The sequence below is a fragment of the Micromys minutus genome, assembly GCF_963924665.1.
Source record: "Micromys minutus genome assembly, chromosome: 29".
In the NCBI taxonomy this organism is placed as follows: Eukaryota; Metazoa; Chordata; class Mammalia; order Rodentia; family Muridae; genus Micromys; species Micromys minutus.
The window spans coordinates 10198711-10213933 of record NC_137964.1 but is presented as its reverse complement, the minus strand read 5'-3'; the positions used below and the strand labels follow the sequence as shown (position 1 = coordinate 10213933).

General features: G+C 46.4%; 1 protein-coding gene across 1 annotated transcript in view; it reads left to right on the top strand.

The window, feature by feature from the left end:
• Nucleotides 1-3432: 3432 nt before the first annotated feature.
• The window catches only part of INSR (insulin receptor), a 121943-nt gene continuing 110152 nt past the window's right edge, over nucleotides 3433-15223 (top strand). Inside the window, exon 1 of the mRNA XM_080941423.1 lies at nucleotides 3433-3829. Within this exon, the coding sequence (XP_080797549.1) occupies nucleotides 3730-3829 (100 nt within the window). The 5' untranslated portion in view covers nucleotides 3433-3729. The remainder of the gene's footprint in view (nucleotides 3830-15223) is intronic.

Here is a 15223-nt window from a genome sequence, read left to right as displayed (position 1 = left end):
GACAAGATAAAACCGATATAGTTTACCTTGATTTGAACCTTCTTTCTCTGCCACCTCCATCTTGAATCTCCTGCTTTCCCTCCTCTTCCACTTTTCCAAAACTTTCTTTCTACCCACTCTCTACTGTCCAATCATGTATTACCTTGATGTGAATCTACAAGCAAGCACTTCACCAACTGAGATGTCTCTTCAGCCCCTTTGCTAATTAGTTTTTGATTCAAGATCTTAATATGTAGCCGAGGCTGGCCTTGAGTTTACAATCTTCCTGCCTTAGCTTCTAGAACACTGAGATTACAGGCATACCACAACACCTTGCTGAAAGACAATGTTAGAGATTTTGTTTACATCAGTCCTTTTACATCAGCCTTCTGGTGGCTTCTCATTAAAAACCAAACCAAACCAATAACACAGGAACTGGAAAGAGGGCTTAGCAGTTAAGAGCAGTTGCTATTTTTTTTTAAAGGATCTGAGTCTGGTTTCCTGTCCCACATAAGGTGGCTCACTTCAGGAGATACAACTCCCTGTCTCCAAATAAAAACAAGGTTGAATATGGTGCATGCCTTTAATCCTCAGTCTTTGGGAGGCAAAGGCAGGTGGATCTCTGTGCACTCAAGGCTAATCCAGGCTACACAGTGAGACACTGTTTCAAAAATAAACAACACAACATAAAACAAACAGAAAAGAAAAAGGAAAGGAATAATACCCCCCTCCCCCAACACACACACACACACACACACACACACACACACACACACACAAAACTCTGGGGAAATGGCTGAGCTGTACAATGTTTGCCTTTCAAGAATGAAGGCCTGCATTTAGGTTCGGAAAACATGTGGTGGTTCATGCCAGTAATCCCAGAGCTGGGAACGCAGAGATGGAAGTATCCTTAAGCTCACTGGTGAACTCCAGTTTCAATAAAAAATTCTGTCTCAAAAAGTATGGTGTGGAGTGATCTAAGAAGACATCTGATGTTGACCTCTGACCCCTACAAGCACAGGTACACACATATATGCATATCTACGCATGCTACCTTCACAGATGTACACACAGTAGGAGTCAAGCACATATTGGTGCAGGGTTTGAGGAGCTCCTCCTTCTCATTTCCACCCAGGTTCTCCTCTCCTCTCTCTGAGTGTCTGAAAACACCCAGGGCCTTTGCATAAGCCCTTTACTCCACGGGGCATTTTCTCCCATCTTGTTTTGACTGGCACCTCTCTCTTCAGATTTCAGCTTCAAGTGATTTCCTCCTTAGATGTTTCTGTATCTACCCACTCACTCTACAAGGAAACAGATCGTGTTGATTTTGTGTACTGGAAATCCCTTATTACAGGTGACAAGTAGATTCTTCCGGTGAGCAAATATTTATTAGCCAATTGATATGTCAGTAGGTATGGGGGAGGTAGGTTGATAAGCAGTGACGAGCAAGACAGTAAGAACTTCAGGGAGAGGTATGTGCATATGACTAGAGGGACTGGAGAAGGTGAACCTAGGAACTGAAGGGTGTTTGCAAACTGTGGTCAGTGTAGGAAGCTCATTGGAGCAGAGACTCAGCATGGAGAAACAGTGGCAGTTGGGGGCAAAGTTGGGGAAAGGCTTTTAGGCAGAAGTACATTTGCATAATGCCAGGACCATGGGCCTGGTGCTAAAGATAGAACCCAGGACCTCATGTGTGCTGGGCAAGTGCTCTGCCAAAAAGCCACAGCCCTAGGCCACTACTTAAAAGTATTTTTGAAAATGCTTACTTTATTTATTTATTTATTTATTTATTTATTTATTTATTTATGTGTGTATGTGTGTGTATATGTGTGTACGTTTGGTGTATGTGTGTGTGCATGTGTGTGCATGTGTGTGTGCATGTGTGTGTGGTGTATTAGGCCTAAGTTTGACCTTGAGTGCCGGTCTCTATTGCTTGCCACTTTATTTCTATTTTTACCTTAAAAAAATACAGATATTGTCAAACCCATTGCACAGACCAGCAGCCATAGTCCGAGGCCGAAGGGACGTGGGTAGTGAAGGGTAGAGGACTCTGTACTGCACATATTCATAAGTCCCAGGCAGGGTTAGCATCTCAGGAAGGTGGTTGAGCAGGGCTGTTACTGAATGACTCTTAGAAGTACAGCCACCTACTGGTATGCGTGTTGAAAATGGAGTATGCCTACCCTGATCCTATATGAAGTTTCTAACATTTTTCTAGAAGCCTTTTTATGTTCTTCTAGGAGTCCTTTCTTTATTGATTTCTGCTGGAATCCAGGGCTAGGTGGAGGGGCTCAGGCCAGGGAACACAGGCTGCCTGCCTTGTGGACACGTGGCTGGAGGCTGGTGCAGCCAGGCTGCAGGGCGGGAGCTCACTGGGGAGGGAACTTGTTGGGCGCCCACTAGCTCCTAGAGACAGCCAGGGTTGGGAGAATCAGTAAGGCATTAGTAGCCGAGGCTGAAAAGAAAAACAGATCCAAGAGCAAAGAATTAAAGCGAATTCCCCACCGGAGTCAAAAAGCAGTAAAGGAGTATAAAGAAAGTCAAGGTCTGCTTGGTTGAGTCTGGCATCTTGGAGCATATTGGGGCTCCCATGTTGTGATCAGAGACTGGAAGCTATAGAGCTGCTTGGGGTGTTCAGTCCTGAGAAATCTGGGGGCATTTTCAGGTTTTCAAATCGATATTTCTGGGCAATTTGGGGTGTTCATATCTAGAGTGAGCCGCAGACCTTTACAATGGGACCTCAGTGTTATTTATGCTTGCTGCGGTCAGGTGGGAACCTGGGGGCGTCCCTAGGCTTTTAAAGTGGAACCTCAGGCCTGTTGAATGGTTTTCGGGTCAGGAGGGGATCTGGGGCTCCCTAGGCTTTCAAATTGGAACCTTGGGACTATTTGGGGGCGTTCGAGTCAGGCGCCGATCTAAGCAATTCCCGACGTCTGACAGGGGAGTCTCCGAGTTGTTTATGTCAGACTGGTATCTGAGAACACTTACAAGCTTTTAAATCGTAACCTCTCTAAATCGGCAGTTCGGGGTGTCGGGATTAGAAGAGTCGCGGGTGCACGCCGGGCCTCTGAAGTTGGGGGGCCCACGAGAGGAGTCGAAGGGGCGACGGAGCAAGGGGGCAAAGGGGCGAGGCGAGGCTAGGAGGCGTGGCATTGTCAGCTCTGGCCACGCCTCCCTGAGCTCGGCTGGCTTGTCTGTCCCCTCCACCCCCCTCAGCGGGCCTCACTGGAGCGCACAGTCCCTTCCCTGCCTTAATCCGCGCCACCTTTTCCCTTGGCCCGCGCGGGCCCAGCTGACGGGCCGCGTTGTTTACGGGCCGGAGTCGAGTCCTAGCTCCCGCCGCCGCCACCAGCCCAGGTGTCCTCCCGTGCGCGCGTCCCTCTGTCCCAGACTCCACACCACGCCACCCACCCAGAGCTGCACGGAGAGGCGAAGCAGGAGACTCGGCTAGGGGACGCACGGCGGTGAGCTCTGGACCCTGCGATTGCGGGCACGGGACCGGGCCTGGGTGACTCGGGGCTGTAGTCTGCGGGCCGCGCCACCGTGTTGTTTGCAGCCGAGGCCTCTGTGCTCTTCCCGGGACCGTCCCCAGGGCCCACTAGGCTGGAGAGCTGCGGCCCGCGAGCCACCGGCGTGGAAGAGAAGGACTTGCGGCCCCTAGCGCCTCTCCAGCGACCCTCTCACGGAGTATGTCCTCAGTGGGCCGGCGTGGCGTGCTCTGATCGCCGGGGTCCCAGCGCTCCTACTGCTATGGGCTCCGGGAGAGGATGTAAGACGACGGCTGCGCCGTTGCTGGTGGCCGTGGCCGCGTTGCTGGTGGGCACAGCCGGTCACCTGTACCCTGGAGAGGGTAAGTCTGGGACAAGGGGCGATCACAGCGTGTCGGGGACACTCCTCCCACCGCCCCAGGCAACCTAGAACCCTTACCCTAAGGAGTGAGGCTCGAGGACACCCCTCTCCACTGCCACAGCCCACATAGAGAACTCTCCCTTTGGGTTGAGTAGTGAGGACACCCTTCCCATCGCTCCATACAACTTAGAGCACCAACTTCCCCACAAAGGACTCAGGGTTACGGACACCGATTTCACCACGCCAACAATACAACCCTTTCACTAAGGACTGAGAATTGTGGATGTTTTTCTTTCTCGGACAACCTAGAGCCCGCCCCCCCCCCCCCAAGGACTTAGGGTTGAGGACTTCCCTAGAGTCCTTGTGCCTATGAAGAGTCCCCTCCCTAATGAGTGATCTCCTTTCCCCTGAGAAAGGGGGAAGAGTGGGCTTGGTGGCCCTGCGTGAAGTCGGCTGACCTTGGCCTTTGCCCGCTGGGCTTGTGGCTCTGTACCCCGCGTGTGCCCATCTCCGGTCTGAGGAACCTTGCCCCAGTGCCCGCCCAGCCTTTGGGTGTCTGTCCCCGGTGCGCTTCTCAACCATGTCTGTTCTTTTCTCTAAACCCAATCTAACCCCAAATCTACCCTCTGAGGCTCTTTTGGGTTGCATCAAGTAAGTGTGGTTACTGGGTTGCAACAGATTAAGACACCTGAGCGATTTAAACCCAAAGGCAGGGGTATCGTCATCAATGGAGGACACTTCTTGGAGAATCGACCCCCTGTGTATAAGTTCATGGTTGTGTGTTTATTATTCTCTACTTCCAGATGTCTACAGGCAAAGTCTACATACCTTTGGCCTCACAGCAATCATAGTAACAGTAGGGGTAGCTTTCAGGATGGTTATAATTAGAATGATTATGAGTCTCCAGGCTGGTTAGCTCTAGAACCTCCCAGTGTTCCCTGGAGGCTAAAATTGTTGCACACCCATTTCAGAGAGGGCTAAACTGAGGTTCAGTTAGCATGCTTACCTTCACTTGTTCAGAGGCTGGCCTTATACCTCTGTGCTTGGTTAGGGTTAAGGCAGGAGGATAGCGAATTGCTTGAGGCAAGCCCAGCTATTGAGTGAGTTTGAGGCCAGCCTGGGCTATGTTTTTTTCTTTTTTTTAAACATGCAATGACAGGTGTCTTTTGAGTTACTGGTTCAGCTTTCTCTGAAAATGGAAATTAATTACAACGAGGAAGGGGTCTAGGAGAAAAGAAGGAACTGCCGCTCCTTTGTGAATGAGAGAGTGTGCGTGTTTGGGGCGGGGGTGGGCGGGGAGGCTGCAGGATTCTGGAGCAGATTGGGCTGAGTTTATGGACTGGATCTGTTAACCTGGTTATGTCTTTGAGGCCCCCAGAATCTGATTTACAGAAGGTGCTCAATGAAGAACGGCCATTGGTTTGGTGTGTGTGTGTGTGTGTGTGTGTGTGTGTGTGTTTGTGCACTCGTGCCTGTGTGTGTTGCAGAAGCCCTAGGTTGACTTTGGGTCTCTGTCACTCTCGACCTTGTGTTTTGAGACAGTCTCCCAATGAACCTAGAGTTTGGCTGTACTGCCTAGCCTGTGAGCTCCAGTCCCCCCACCCCCCACCTCTTTTTGTCACTAGGGTTACAGGTGTATGCTGAAGTGCTGGCTTTTATGTGGGTGTGGAGGGATCTGAACTCAGGTTCTCATGGTTGGGCAGCAAGTGCTTTGACTCACTGACCCATCTCCCCAGCCCATGGTTTGGATCATTATTAAGAAAATTTAAGAATTGTTAACGTCTACACTGCTCTCTGAGGCTCTTTGGGATGGCCTTAAGAAAGTGGGGCTATGTTGTATGTGTGCCTGTGCACCTTGTTTTGCGTTTCTTGGTAATTAATTGTTCACCTGTGCCTGGACTTCCTGAGTTCAGGAAACAGCTTCTAGGGCTTTGTATATATGCAGTGTTCACAAGGATAGGGCCTGGTGTATGTTTCCCACTGATGGAACCTGAGCAGTGCTGGGCACATAGTAGGTGCATATAAATATTTGTTCCCTAATGGCACTCAGAGAACCAAGACATTGGGGTTTGTGCAGTAAGTATATTGGGCGTGTGGCTAGAGTGTAGTGCTCCTTGTACACGCTCAAAGTCCCTGGGTTTCATCCCTAGATGCACATAAGCCATGTGTGGTGTAGTATGTCTGACGTCACAGCACTGTGAAGGTATAGGCAGGTCTATCAGGAGTTCAAGGTCATCCTGGGCTACGTAGTGAGTTTGAGGCTAGCCTGGGCTACAGGAGACCCTGCCTCGAACAACAAGAGTGGCAAAAATCCTTACTTTCTAGAAAAATTCCCATACTTTGTAAATATGATCTTGTGAATCCTTCCCACACACCTCTTCAAAGCCTCTGGCCTTTGCATGGGAAGAAAGGGCAGGACCATAAAGGCGGCTGGCTGGCCACTTTGGCTAGAACAGCAGTTCCCTGCTGCCTACTGGGTTTCTTTGTTTCCTTATTCTTAAATTTAATTAATTAATTAGTTAATTAGCTAATCTATCTTGAGACCAGGTCCTATGTAGACCAGGTTGTCCTCGAACTCACAGAAACCCGCCTGCTTCTGCCCCACAAGTGCTGAGATTAAAATCACATGTCATTAAGCCTAACTTTATTATAATTGAGTGTATGTGGGGGCAGCATGCATATGTCATGGTGTGGGGGTCAGAGGGCAGCTTTCAGAGTGAGTTCTGGAGATTGGACTCAGGTCATGAAGCTTGGCCGCAAGCATTGTTACCCATCTCCCTTGATCTTGTACTAGATTTCTTAATAGACACTTGCCTTTTGGATCGGAACCTCTCCGCCCCTGCTTTGGGGTAATCGTTAACAAAATCCTATCAAATAAATGAGTTGTGATGCCTCTCAGAGGCTTGGTATAGGGCAAGGAACTTTCTAGAACATGAATCTGTAACATACACTAATAGTACCCGTTTGCTTGGGAGGGTAGGTGACGGTGGTGAGGATCTATGTGACGCTTAAGAAAGGACTGGGTCTTTTTTGAGAGATGTGTCCCTAAGGGCGGGCTACCTACTCTGTCTTTCGGTGGAGTCTTGGTAACTGGGCTGGGCTAAATGGATAACTCCTCCATTACTCTCTTGATCAGCCCACTTCTGAGATAACCCTCTGAGCATAGTGAAGTTAGAGGACAAGGCAGTACGCAGTGGTGAAATGGAACCTTCCGAGAGTTAGGGATGTCAGTCAGGCTGACATTTCGAGGTATGAGCGGTTGCCTTCTGTGGATCTTGTGTGTGTGTGTGTGTGTGTGTGTGTGTGTGTGTGTGTAGAGTGGATATAAGGGCTCATGTGGGTGAGTGCACTCATGTGAGGTCAGAGGTCAATACCAGATGCCTTCCTAAATTGCTTTCCACCTTTTTTTTTTTTTTTTTTTTTTTTTAGTTTTTATTTACTTTCTAATTTTAACTTAATTTTAAAATTATTTAATTTTGCAAACGTATGTATGTTTTGGGCCCATGTGTGTACTTGTGTGCCCATATGTGTCAGGGTGTGTGTCAGAGGACAACCTTGTGGAGTCGGTTCTCTTTATCCATCTCTAAATATGTCCCAGGGACCAGACTCAGGACCTCAGGCTTGTGCGTTAAATCCCTTTCACCTTTCCAGCCATCTTGCCAGACCCGAGCATGTCATCTTAACCTTACCACTTGGGGTCGGCTCCTTCTGGGTTGTAGCGGCTGTTGTGGCTCTGCTAAGCGTTTAGCGGGTACCCTTGGTCTAGGCTTGATGCCAGTAGCCCCTGGCTGTGTTTATGTAGCAACAATGAAAGCTAGGTTCAATTATGGCAGATTGTCTGTCTCAGACACCTGCCTGCAGAGGCCTTGCTTCCTGCACCCCCCTTGTTCTAGAATCTTCCACCACCCTGCAGCTCTTCTCTTTTTAGCCTATAAACACCGGATATACCCCTAAACTCCATTAGTCCCTTCTGACCTCTGACTCTGCTGTGCTCCTTCAGGTCTCACACTCTTGCTGTCCTGTCTGCTGGTTACTATAAGATGTCTAGCTTCTGTCCGAACACAACCCCTCACCTCCCAGTCCTGTCTCCTGCCGGTCTGACCCCAGGCTTGCTTTCCGGTGTTGTGCACCATGCTCCAGCAGGGGTAGCCTTGTTCTTTTCCTGTGTGTGGTGTGTAGGCTGCTCTTCACCCCTCTCCTGACCCACTGTGGCGGTTCTAGCTAATCCAAGTCTTCCTTCTGCAAAAGAAGGCAAACTGTAGAGCTTGTGCTAAATTCACGCTTTGCGTAAAGTTTTATTGGCACAGGGCCACACACCTTTGAATACTTCTTTCTGACTACTTTGATGCCCTGATCTTAGGGAGTTAAGTAACAACAACAACAACAACATAGACACCCCAGTCTTTCACCTGGAGTTTTCTGGATTATGTTTTTTTTTTTTTTTTTTTTTTTCCCCTGAGATGCTTGGGATCAGACCCAGGCCTCGAACATGGCCGACAAGTGCTGTGTCACTGAACATTCTTCTTCCCCATCTCCTTCCTTCTTTCTCCCCTCATCTCTTTTCTCCTCCTTCTCTTTCTTCCTTTTTGCTTCCAACTCCCTTTTCACTCCCCCTCCCATCTTCTCCTTTTTCTCCCTTTCCCCCTCTTCCTCTAACATATTTCTTTATTTTCTTCCTTTTCATTCTGGAGACAGGGTCATATATAACCTAGGTTAGCCTCGGATTTCTTTTGTAGCTGAGAAGAACGTTGCTCTCAGTCCTCTTGCTTCTGTGTGCTGGAAGGACGGGTGAGCCCAAGTATACATCATCTGCATGGAACCCAGGGTTTTGCTTTGCCAGGCAAGCTCTTCTAACAACTGAGCCACATCTCCAACTTCCTATGGAATACACACAACTGGCCTTTACCTGTCCTTCATCTGTCTACTCATAACTTGCTACAGACCCTGTCTCATAGTCATTAAAAAAAATACTGCTCTGGAGACTGGGAGTGTGGCTCAGTGGTTAGGTGATTGCCTAATGTGCACAAAGCCTTGGAGTCTATCAATGGTGCTGCTTACGGGAGGTGTGGGGGTGCCTCTGCTAACACAGCACTTGGTAGGTGTAGACTGAAAGATCAGGAGTTGCAGCTCATCCTCAGCTACATAGGAAGTCGAGCCCAACCTGGGTTCTGTGATGGAGAACCTGACACAAAAGAAAGGGTCTGGAGACATAACACCAGTCCCAGTTTAAGGGCACTGGTTGTTCTTCGGGAGGCCCTCAGTTTGGTTCCCAGCACCCAAGTTTGTAACTCCAGCTCCAGGAATCCTCGAAGGAATGCACACACACCCAGACAGACAGACAGACACACCTAAAATAACATCAACAACAACAACAGCTGGGTGTCATATTGCATGCCTTTAACCCCAGCACTCAGGAGGCAGAGGGAGATCTCTGTGAGTTTAAGGATAGCCTGGTGTACATAGTGTTCCAGGACAGCCAGAGTTTATATAGTGAGACCTTGTCTAAATGAACAAACCAACAAACAACCTAAATCCAAAACACCCAACTCTCCCCAAACAACAAACAAACAAACGAAAAGCAACCCCAACAACAAAACTTAAAAATGAATCAATAATATTTTAAGAAGATTGCCGTTGCCTGTTGAAGATTTTATGTGAGCGGAAGTGATGTCACTCACCTTTTCTCTGGGTGGAGCCCATTCAAACACAGCTGTGCACTTCCCCAGACATCTGCCTTTCCCCTCTTAGTCCTTTGACCCCCAAATCCCATTCTGGCTAAGGGTAGAAGGAGAATGGCTTTTCTTTCTCTATAAGATGTTGTTTCTCCTCCCCTTCTGCTTAGTTAGTTTATGCCAACCACAAGACGTGCTTTCTATATGTATTTACCTATTCTTTATGGGTTTTATTTTCTATCTGTAATCTATTTGTCTGTTTGTCTATCCACCTATTCATTCATTATCTATGTATTCATCATCCATTCATCCATTCAACTATATCTATCTATCTATCTATCATCTATCTATTGCTCTATCATTTGTCTGTCTGTCTGTCTGTCCATCCGTCTGTCTGCTTGCCTGTCTGTCTGTCATCTTTATCTATCTATTGCTCTATCATCTGTCTGTCTGTCTGTCTGTCCATCCGTCTGTCTGCTTGCCTGTCTGTCTGTCATCTTTATCTATCTATTGCTCTATCATCTATCTATCTATCTATCTATCTATCTATCTATCTATCTATCTATCTATCTATCATCTATCTATAATAATTTTTTGAAACAGTGTTTCTCTGTGTAGTCCTGGCTATCCTGGAACTCACTTTGTTAACCAGAGATCTTGAACTCAGAGATCTGGCTGCCTCCGCCTCCCCAGTGCTGGAATTAAAGCCACCGCACTTAGCTTATTCTTTTATTTTTTAAGATTTTGTTTTAAATTATGTGTATGTGTGAGTTTTTGCACGCGAGTGCAGTGTCTGGGGACTGGATGAGTGTGTCAGATTCCCCTGGAGCTGGAGTTCTCAGGCGTTGTGAGGTGCTCAGCATGGGTGCTGGAACTGAACTCTGGTTGTCTCCAAGAACAGTATGAACTCTTAGCCACTGAACCATCCTTCCAGCCCCATCTTTGATTTTAAGCCAACTGTATCGAGGTGTGTCTATTCTAACACTGAGACCCAACTCTCTTATACCAACTCTTTACCAATTTTTAAATTTTAAATTAACTCATTAATTAAAAAATTTCTTAAGGCAGGATTTTACTGTGTAGCTGAGGCTGGCTTGGAACTGCTGGTGTGTAGCCCAGGTTGGCCTGGAAGTTGTGGTGATCGTCCTGCCTCTGCCTCTAGAGTGTCAGGATTACACATCTGCACCACCATACCCTTCCACCTCTTTGATGGCATAACTCCATTCCTATAATCTTTTGTTTATCAGAGTGAAATAAACAGTCCTGTAATTAGATGAATACATTCTTAAGACTGAAATTTTTGGTCCTCTTATCCCCAGGACCTGGTATTTATAAAGTTGCTTAGTTGCTGAAATTTGTTTGGAACCCCTAGATTAACTCCTGTGACACACTTACGGTTATTTGAGGATAGTCAAGAGGAAAAAAAAATGGAGCTTTGAATTTGCAGGCCAGCAAGGTAACACTGAATGTTCTTCAACACAAGCCTGGCCTGTTCACTCCATCTTCATGTCTGGTGATCACTGCATGCAGAATTCTTGTTGTATTTCTTTGTTTTGTTTTTTGTTTTCCCTTTGAGGCAGTGACTCATGTAGTTTAGGCTGTTCTCAAATTCACTGTGTAGCTCAGGATGGTCTTGATCTCCTGATTCTCCTGCCTCTACCTTCTGAGTGCTGGGCTTATAGACACACGCTCCTGCACCTGGTTTATGTTGGGGATGGAACCAGGACTTTGTGCATCGTAGGCAAGTCCTTTATCCACTGAGCTACACATGGAGCCCACAAACTGTCTAATTTGTGTGTGGTATATTAGGCTTCCTGTTTGGTCATCTTTGTATCTTTTGTTGGTGATCTGGATGCTTAAAATGACCCCTCTGCATATTCTGAAGGTTCTGTTTTTTATCCCTGAGGCACACAGGCTACACCTCACTTAGAAGGTCTGTGTACTCAGAGATACTTGGTCATTTGTGTTCATTGTAGCACTATGTAGAATAGCCAAGATCTAGAAACAGCCTAGATGTTTGCTGGCAGATGAATGGACCAAGAAAATATGGGCTATAAAATGGGATTTTATGCAGCCATGAAGAAAAATGTAATCCCTGCATTTTTATGAAAACCGACGTAACTAGACGTAACTAGAGATTATTATGTTAAGGGAAATAATCCAGATTAAGAAAGACAAAAACCACCGACATCATGTTCTCTTTCATGTATAGGACATAGGTCAAAAAGTATATGTGGTATGTGTCTGTGTCTGGTGTGTGTGTGTGTGTGTGTGTGTGTGTATGGTGTGGTTTGTGTGTCTATGTGTGTGGTCTGTGTTTATATAGAGGATTGTGAGAGAGGAAGAAGAGATTTTAAGAGAGGTAGGAAGTCAGTTGATGGAATGCATGTGACAACAAAGTCGGAGGTGAGCGGGGCTGGCTCAGTGGGTAGAGTGCTAGCCTAGTCTTTGTGAAAGTTTCCATCCCCAGCACCACACAAACAAGATCCATCCCTCAGGAGGTGGAGGCAGGAGGATCAGAAGAATCTGTTGTTCTTGGCTACGTGGTGAGTTTTAGGCTAGTTTGGGCTAGTGAGACCTTATCTCAAAATTAAATACAGGATTGTGAATAGACACTCCCGAGAAGCCCAGCCTATTATCAGGTAATTTAGGGTGTTCCATTGGACAGAACTAATATAAACAATTGACTATAAGTGCTCCTCATGATTGTGGTGTGACAATTCTGAGTTTCAGTTTTCTATGTAGAATTCTTTGGGATGCAAATGATTGTTTTTGCTAATGTTTTCATCCTTGGTTATACCTGCTGGGACATTTTCTCTATGCCTTGAGACACTCCTGGCTAGAGTTCCAGTGAATAGGTTGGACCCAGTCAGGGAGTAAGTACTTCACTCTCTTTGGAGTTTAACGAGCTAATTAAGTTTTCTTGAAAAATTATTTATTTTGTGTGTACGGGTGCGCGTGGAGGTGAGAAAATAGCTTACATGAATCAGCTTTTTCCTTCCATCCTGGTGGCTAGCATCCACACTCCCTGAAACATCTCGACGGCCCATAATTTTGACAGTTTAGAAACCCGTTTTATTTCTACTGGGGGAATTTTTCTGGTCTGCCTGCTGAAGGGCACAGATTGTTTCTTCACAGCTTGAAGAGGGCTTGTGGGGGAAGATTTTTTTTTTCTCTTTTGCTTCTGTGGGAATGTGGAAAGTGTAGGTACTTTTCGTGAGCTGTGGGAAATAGCGACAATGGGACAGGAACATACAACTACAACAGTGTGTGTCTGTGTCTCTGTGTCTGTCTATCTGTCTGTCTACATTGTGAAATCCTGCTTTGTTGAGCCCATCTTACCTGGTTGATTCAGATCTGAGGATCTGTCTAGACTTTTGACATTCCAAACTTGTACCTGTGGAAGGTGGAGCCTTCTTCCTCTGAGGAGAGGGCATTCTTTAGGTTTTTCGAATGTTCACGGTGTGTGGGTGGGTGGGAGGCACGTGTGTGGTGGTGAGGAGCAATCATGTATGTGTGAATGTCTGTGGTGGCCAGAGTTTGATGTCCCTTGTCTTCCTCAATCATTCTTTGCCTTACATACTGGTACAGGGTCTGTCATCTGACCCCAGAACTGGCCAATTTGGATAGTTTAGCTAGCCAGCTTGCTGTGGGCCACTTCTATTGGGGCTCTGAGATTGAAGGTGGCTGTGGAAGTAGGTGCTGGGAATCTTAACTCTGGTCTTCACACTTGCAGGGAAGGAGCTTTACCGGTTGTAACTTGACACGGCCTAGAGGAGCCGTTCTGAGGGGCACCTTTAGGGCTGGCTTCCGATCCCACACCTCTCCTTTGATTTGGGAGGTTCCATGGGTGTGAGAAGTTTGCACAGAATAATGGTCTCCATGGGGAAGGCCTGCCACTGCCTCTCTCACCTAATCTCTCCCTTTGTCTTTTCTTTTTTTCTCTGTTGATAATCAAGAGGAGACCCCAGTTTTTTGTCAGTCACTTGTCTCATTGCTGGGATAAATCATTTGATGGAAGGGAGTGTTTATTTTGTCTTGAGGCATCATCACAGTTCCTATAGTTCATCCATGGTAAGGAAGTAGAGACGGGGGTGGGGGTGGGGTGGATATCCTTGTGCTCAGCCTAATTCTTCTCATTAAGTCTAGGATCCAGCCCATGCCATGGTGCCTCAAGACAAAATAAACACTCCCTCCTGTCCTTCCTTAAGTTCATTGTACTGCTGCCCATATTTAGGGTTGGTCTTCCTACCTCAATTAACCCAATCTAGAAATTACATCACAGATGTGCCTCGAAATTTTTTCCCCCGTGGTGATTCTAAATCTTGTTCAGCTAACAGTGCAAAAAATCAACCATCGCAGGGCTGGAAGATGGCTCAGTGCTTGGAAGTAAAGTGTGAGGACCAGATGTCAGATCCCCGAAAGGTTTAGAGACTCAGGCTGCCTTCTAGTAATTCCGGTCTTGGAAGGTGGAGACAGGGTGGGCATATCATTTAGTTCTCGGTTTGATTTGAGAGACCCTGCTTCAGCGAGGCAGATGGAAAAGAGATCAAGTGTGATTCCTGACATCAACCTCCAGCCTCCTCAGGTACACATAACCGCTCACTCACAAACATGCATCCGCATGCACATATGTGCTATATACACATACACACGAAAAACCAGAACAAAGAGAGGAACCATAGTACTTTGCAACTAGGTAGCACGATTTTCTTTCCTGGGCTCATGGTTCATGAGTTTCTCCAAAGAGGAAACAGGTTAAAAGGGGCCAGGATTTGCTTATGGCCACAAGGCTGGGAAAAGGCAGAGCTGGGATGGGTTCCCTTGGGCTCTGTTTGCAAAGTGCCGTGGTCACCTGCCGAACTCACATAGTTCAGAACCCAAATCCACGAATACAGAGAGTTTTGGTTGTGAGCTGTTTCAGGGTGGGGAGACTGCTGTGGGTAAGATAGTTTACTATACAGTCCTGAGGACCAGAGTTTAGATCCTCAACATCCATGTGAAACAAAAGGAGAAACCAGACAGAGGTGGAGATGTGCACCTGCATCCCCAGCACCGGAAGACGGAGACAGAGGGTTGATTGGTTTCCTAGGGATACTCTGAGTGTATATAAGCTGCACATCTCTTTACTAACACACACAAGTGATACCAGAACACAATCTGCTCATCTCACTGATAACATCTTGGAGATCTTTCTGTGTCATCGAGGTGAGCTTTCTGACATCTTATTCTATTCTATCTGGGGCTCACAGACTATCTCTTTCTTTCTTTCTTTCTTTCTTTCTTTCTTTCTTTCTTCCTTCCTTCCTTCCTTCCTTTCTTTTTTCTTTCTTTCTTTCTTTCTTTCTTTCTTTCTTCTTCCTTCCTTCCTTTCTTTTTTCTTCCTTTCTTTTTTCTTTCTTTCTTTCTTTCTTTCTTTTTTCTTCCTTCCTTTCTTCCTTCCTTTTTTCTTTCTTTCTTTCTCTTTCTTTCTTTCTTTCTTTCTTTTTTCTTCCTTCCTTCCTTCCTTCCTTTTTTCTTTCTTTCTTTCTCTTTCTTTCTTTCTTTCTTTCTTTCTTTCTTTCTTTTTTCTTCCTTCCTTCCTTCCTTTTTTCTTTCTTTCTTTCTCTTTCTTTCTTTCTCCTCCTTCCTTCCTTCCTTCCTTTCTTCCTTTCTTTCTTTCTTTCTTTCTTTCTTTCTTTTTTTGTTGTTTTCCCCTGACCACATGTTCTGAAAGGTGTGGG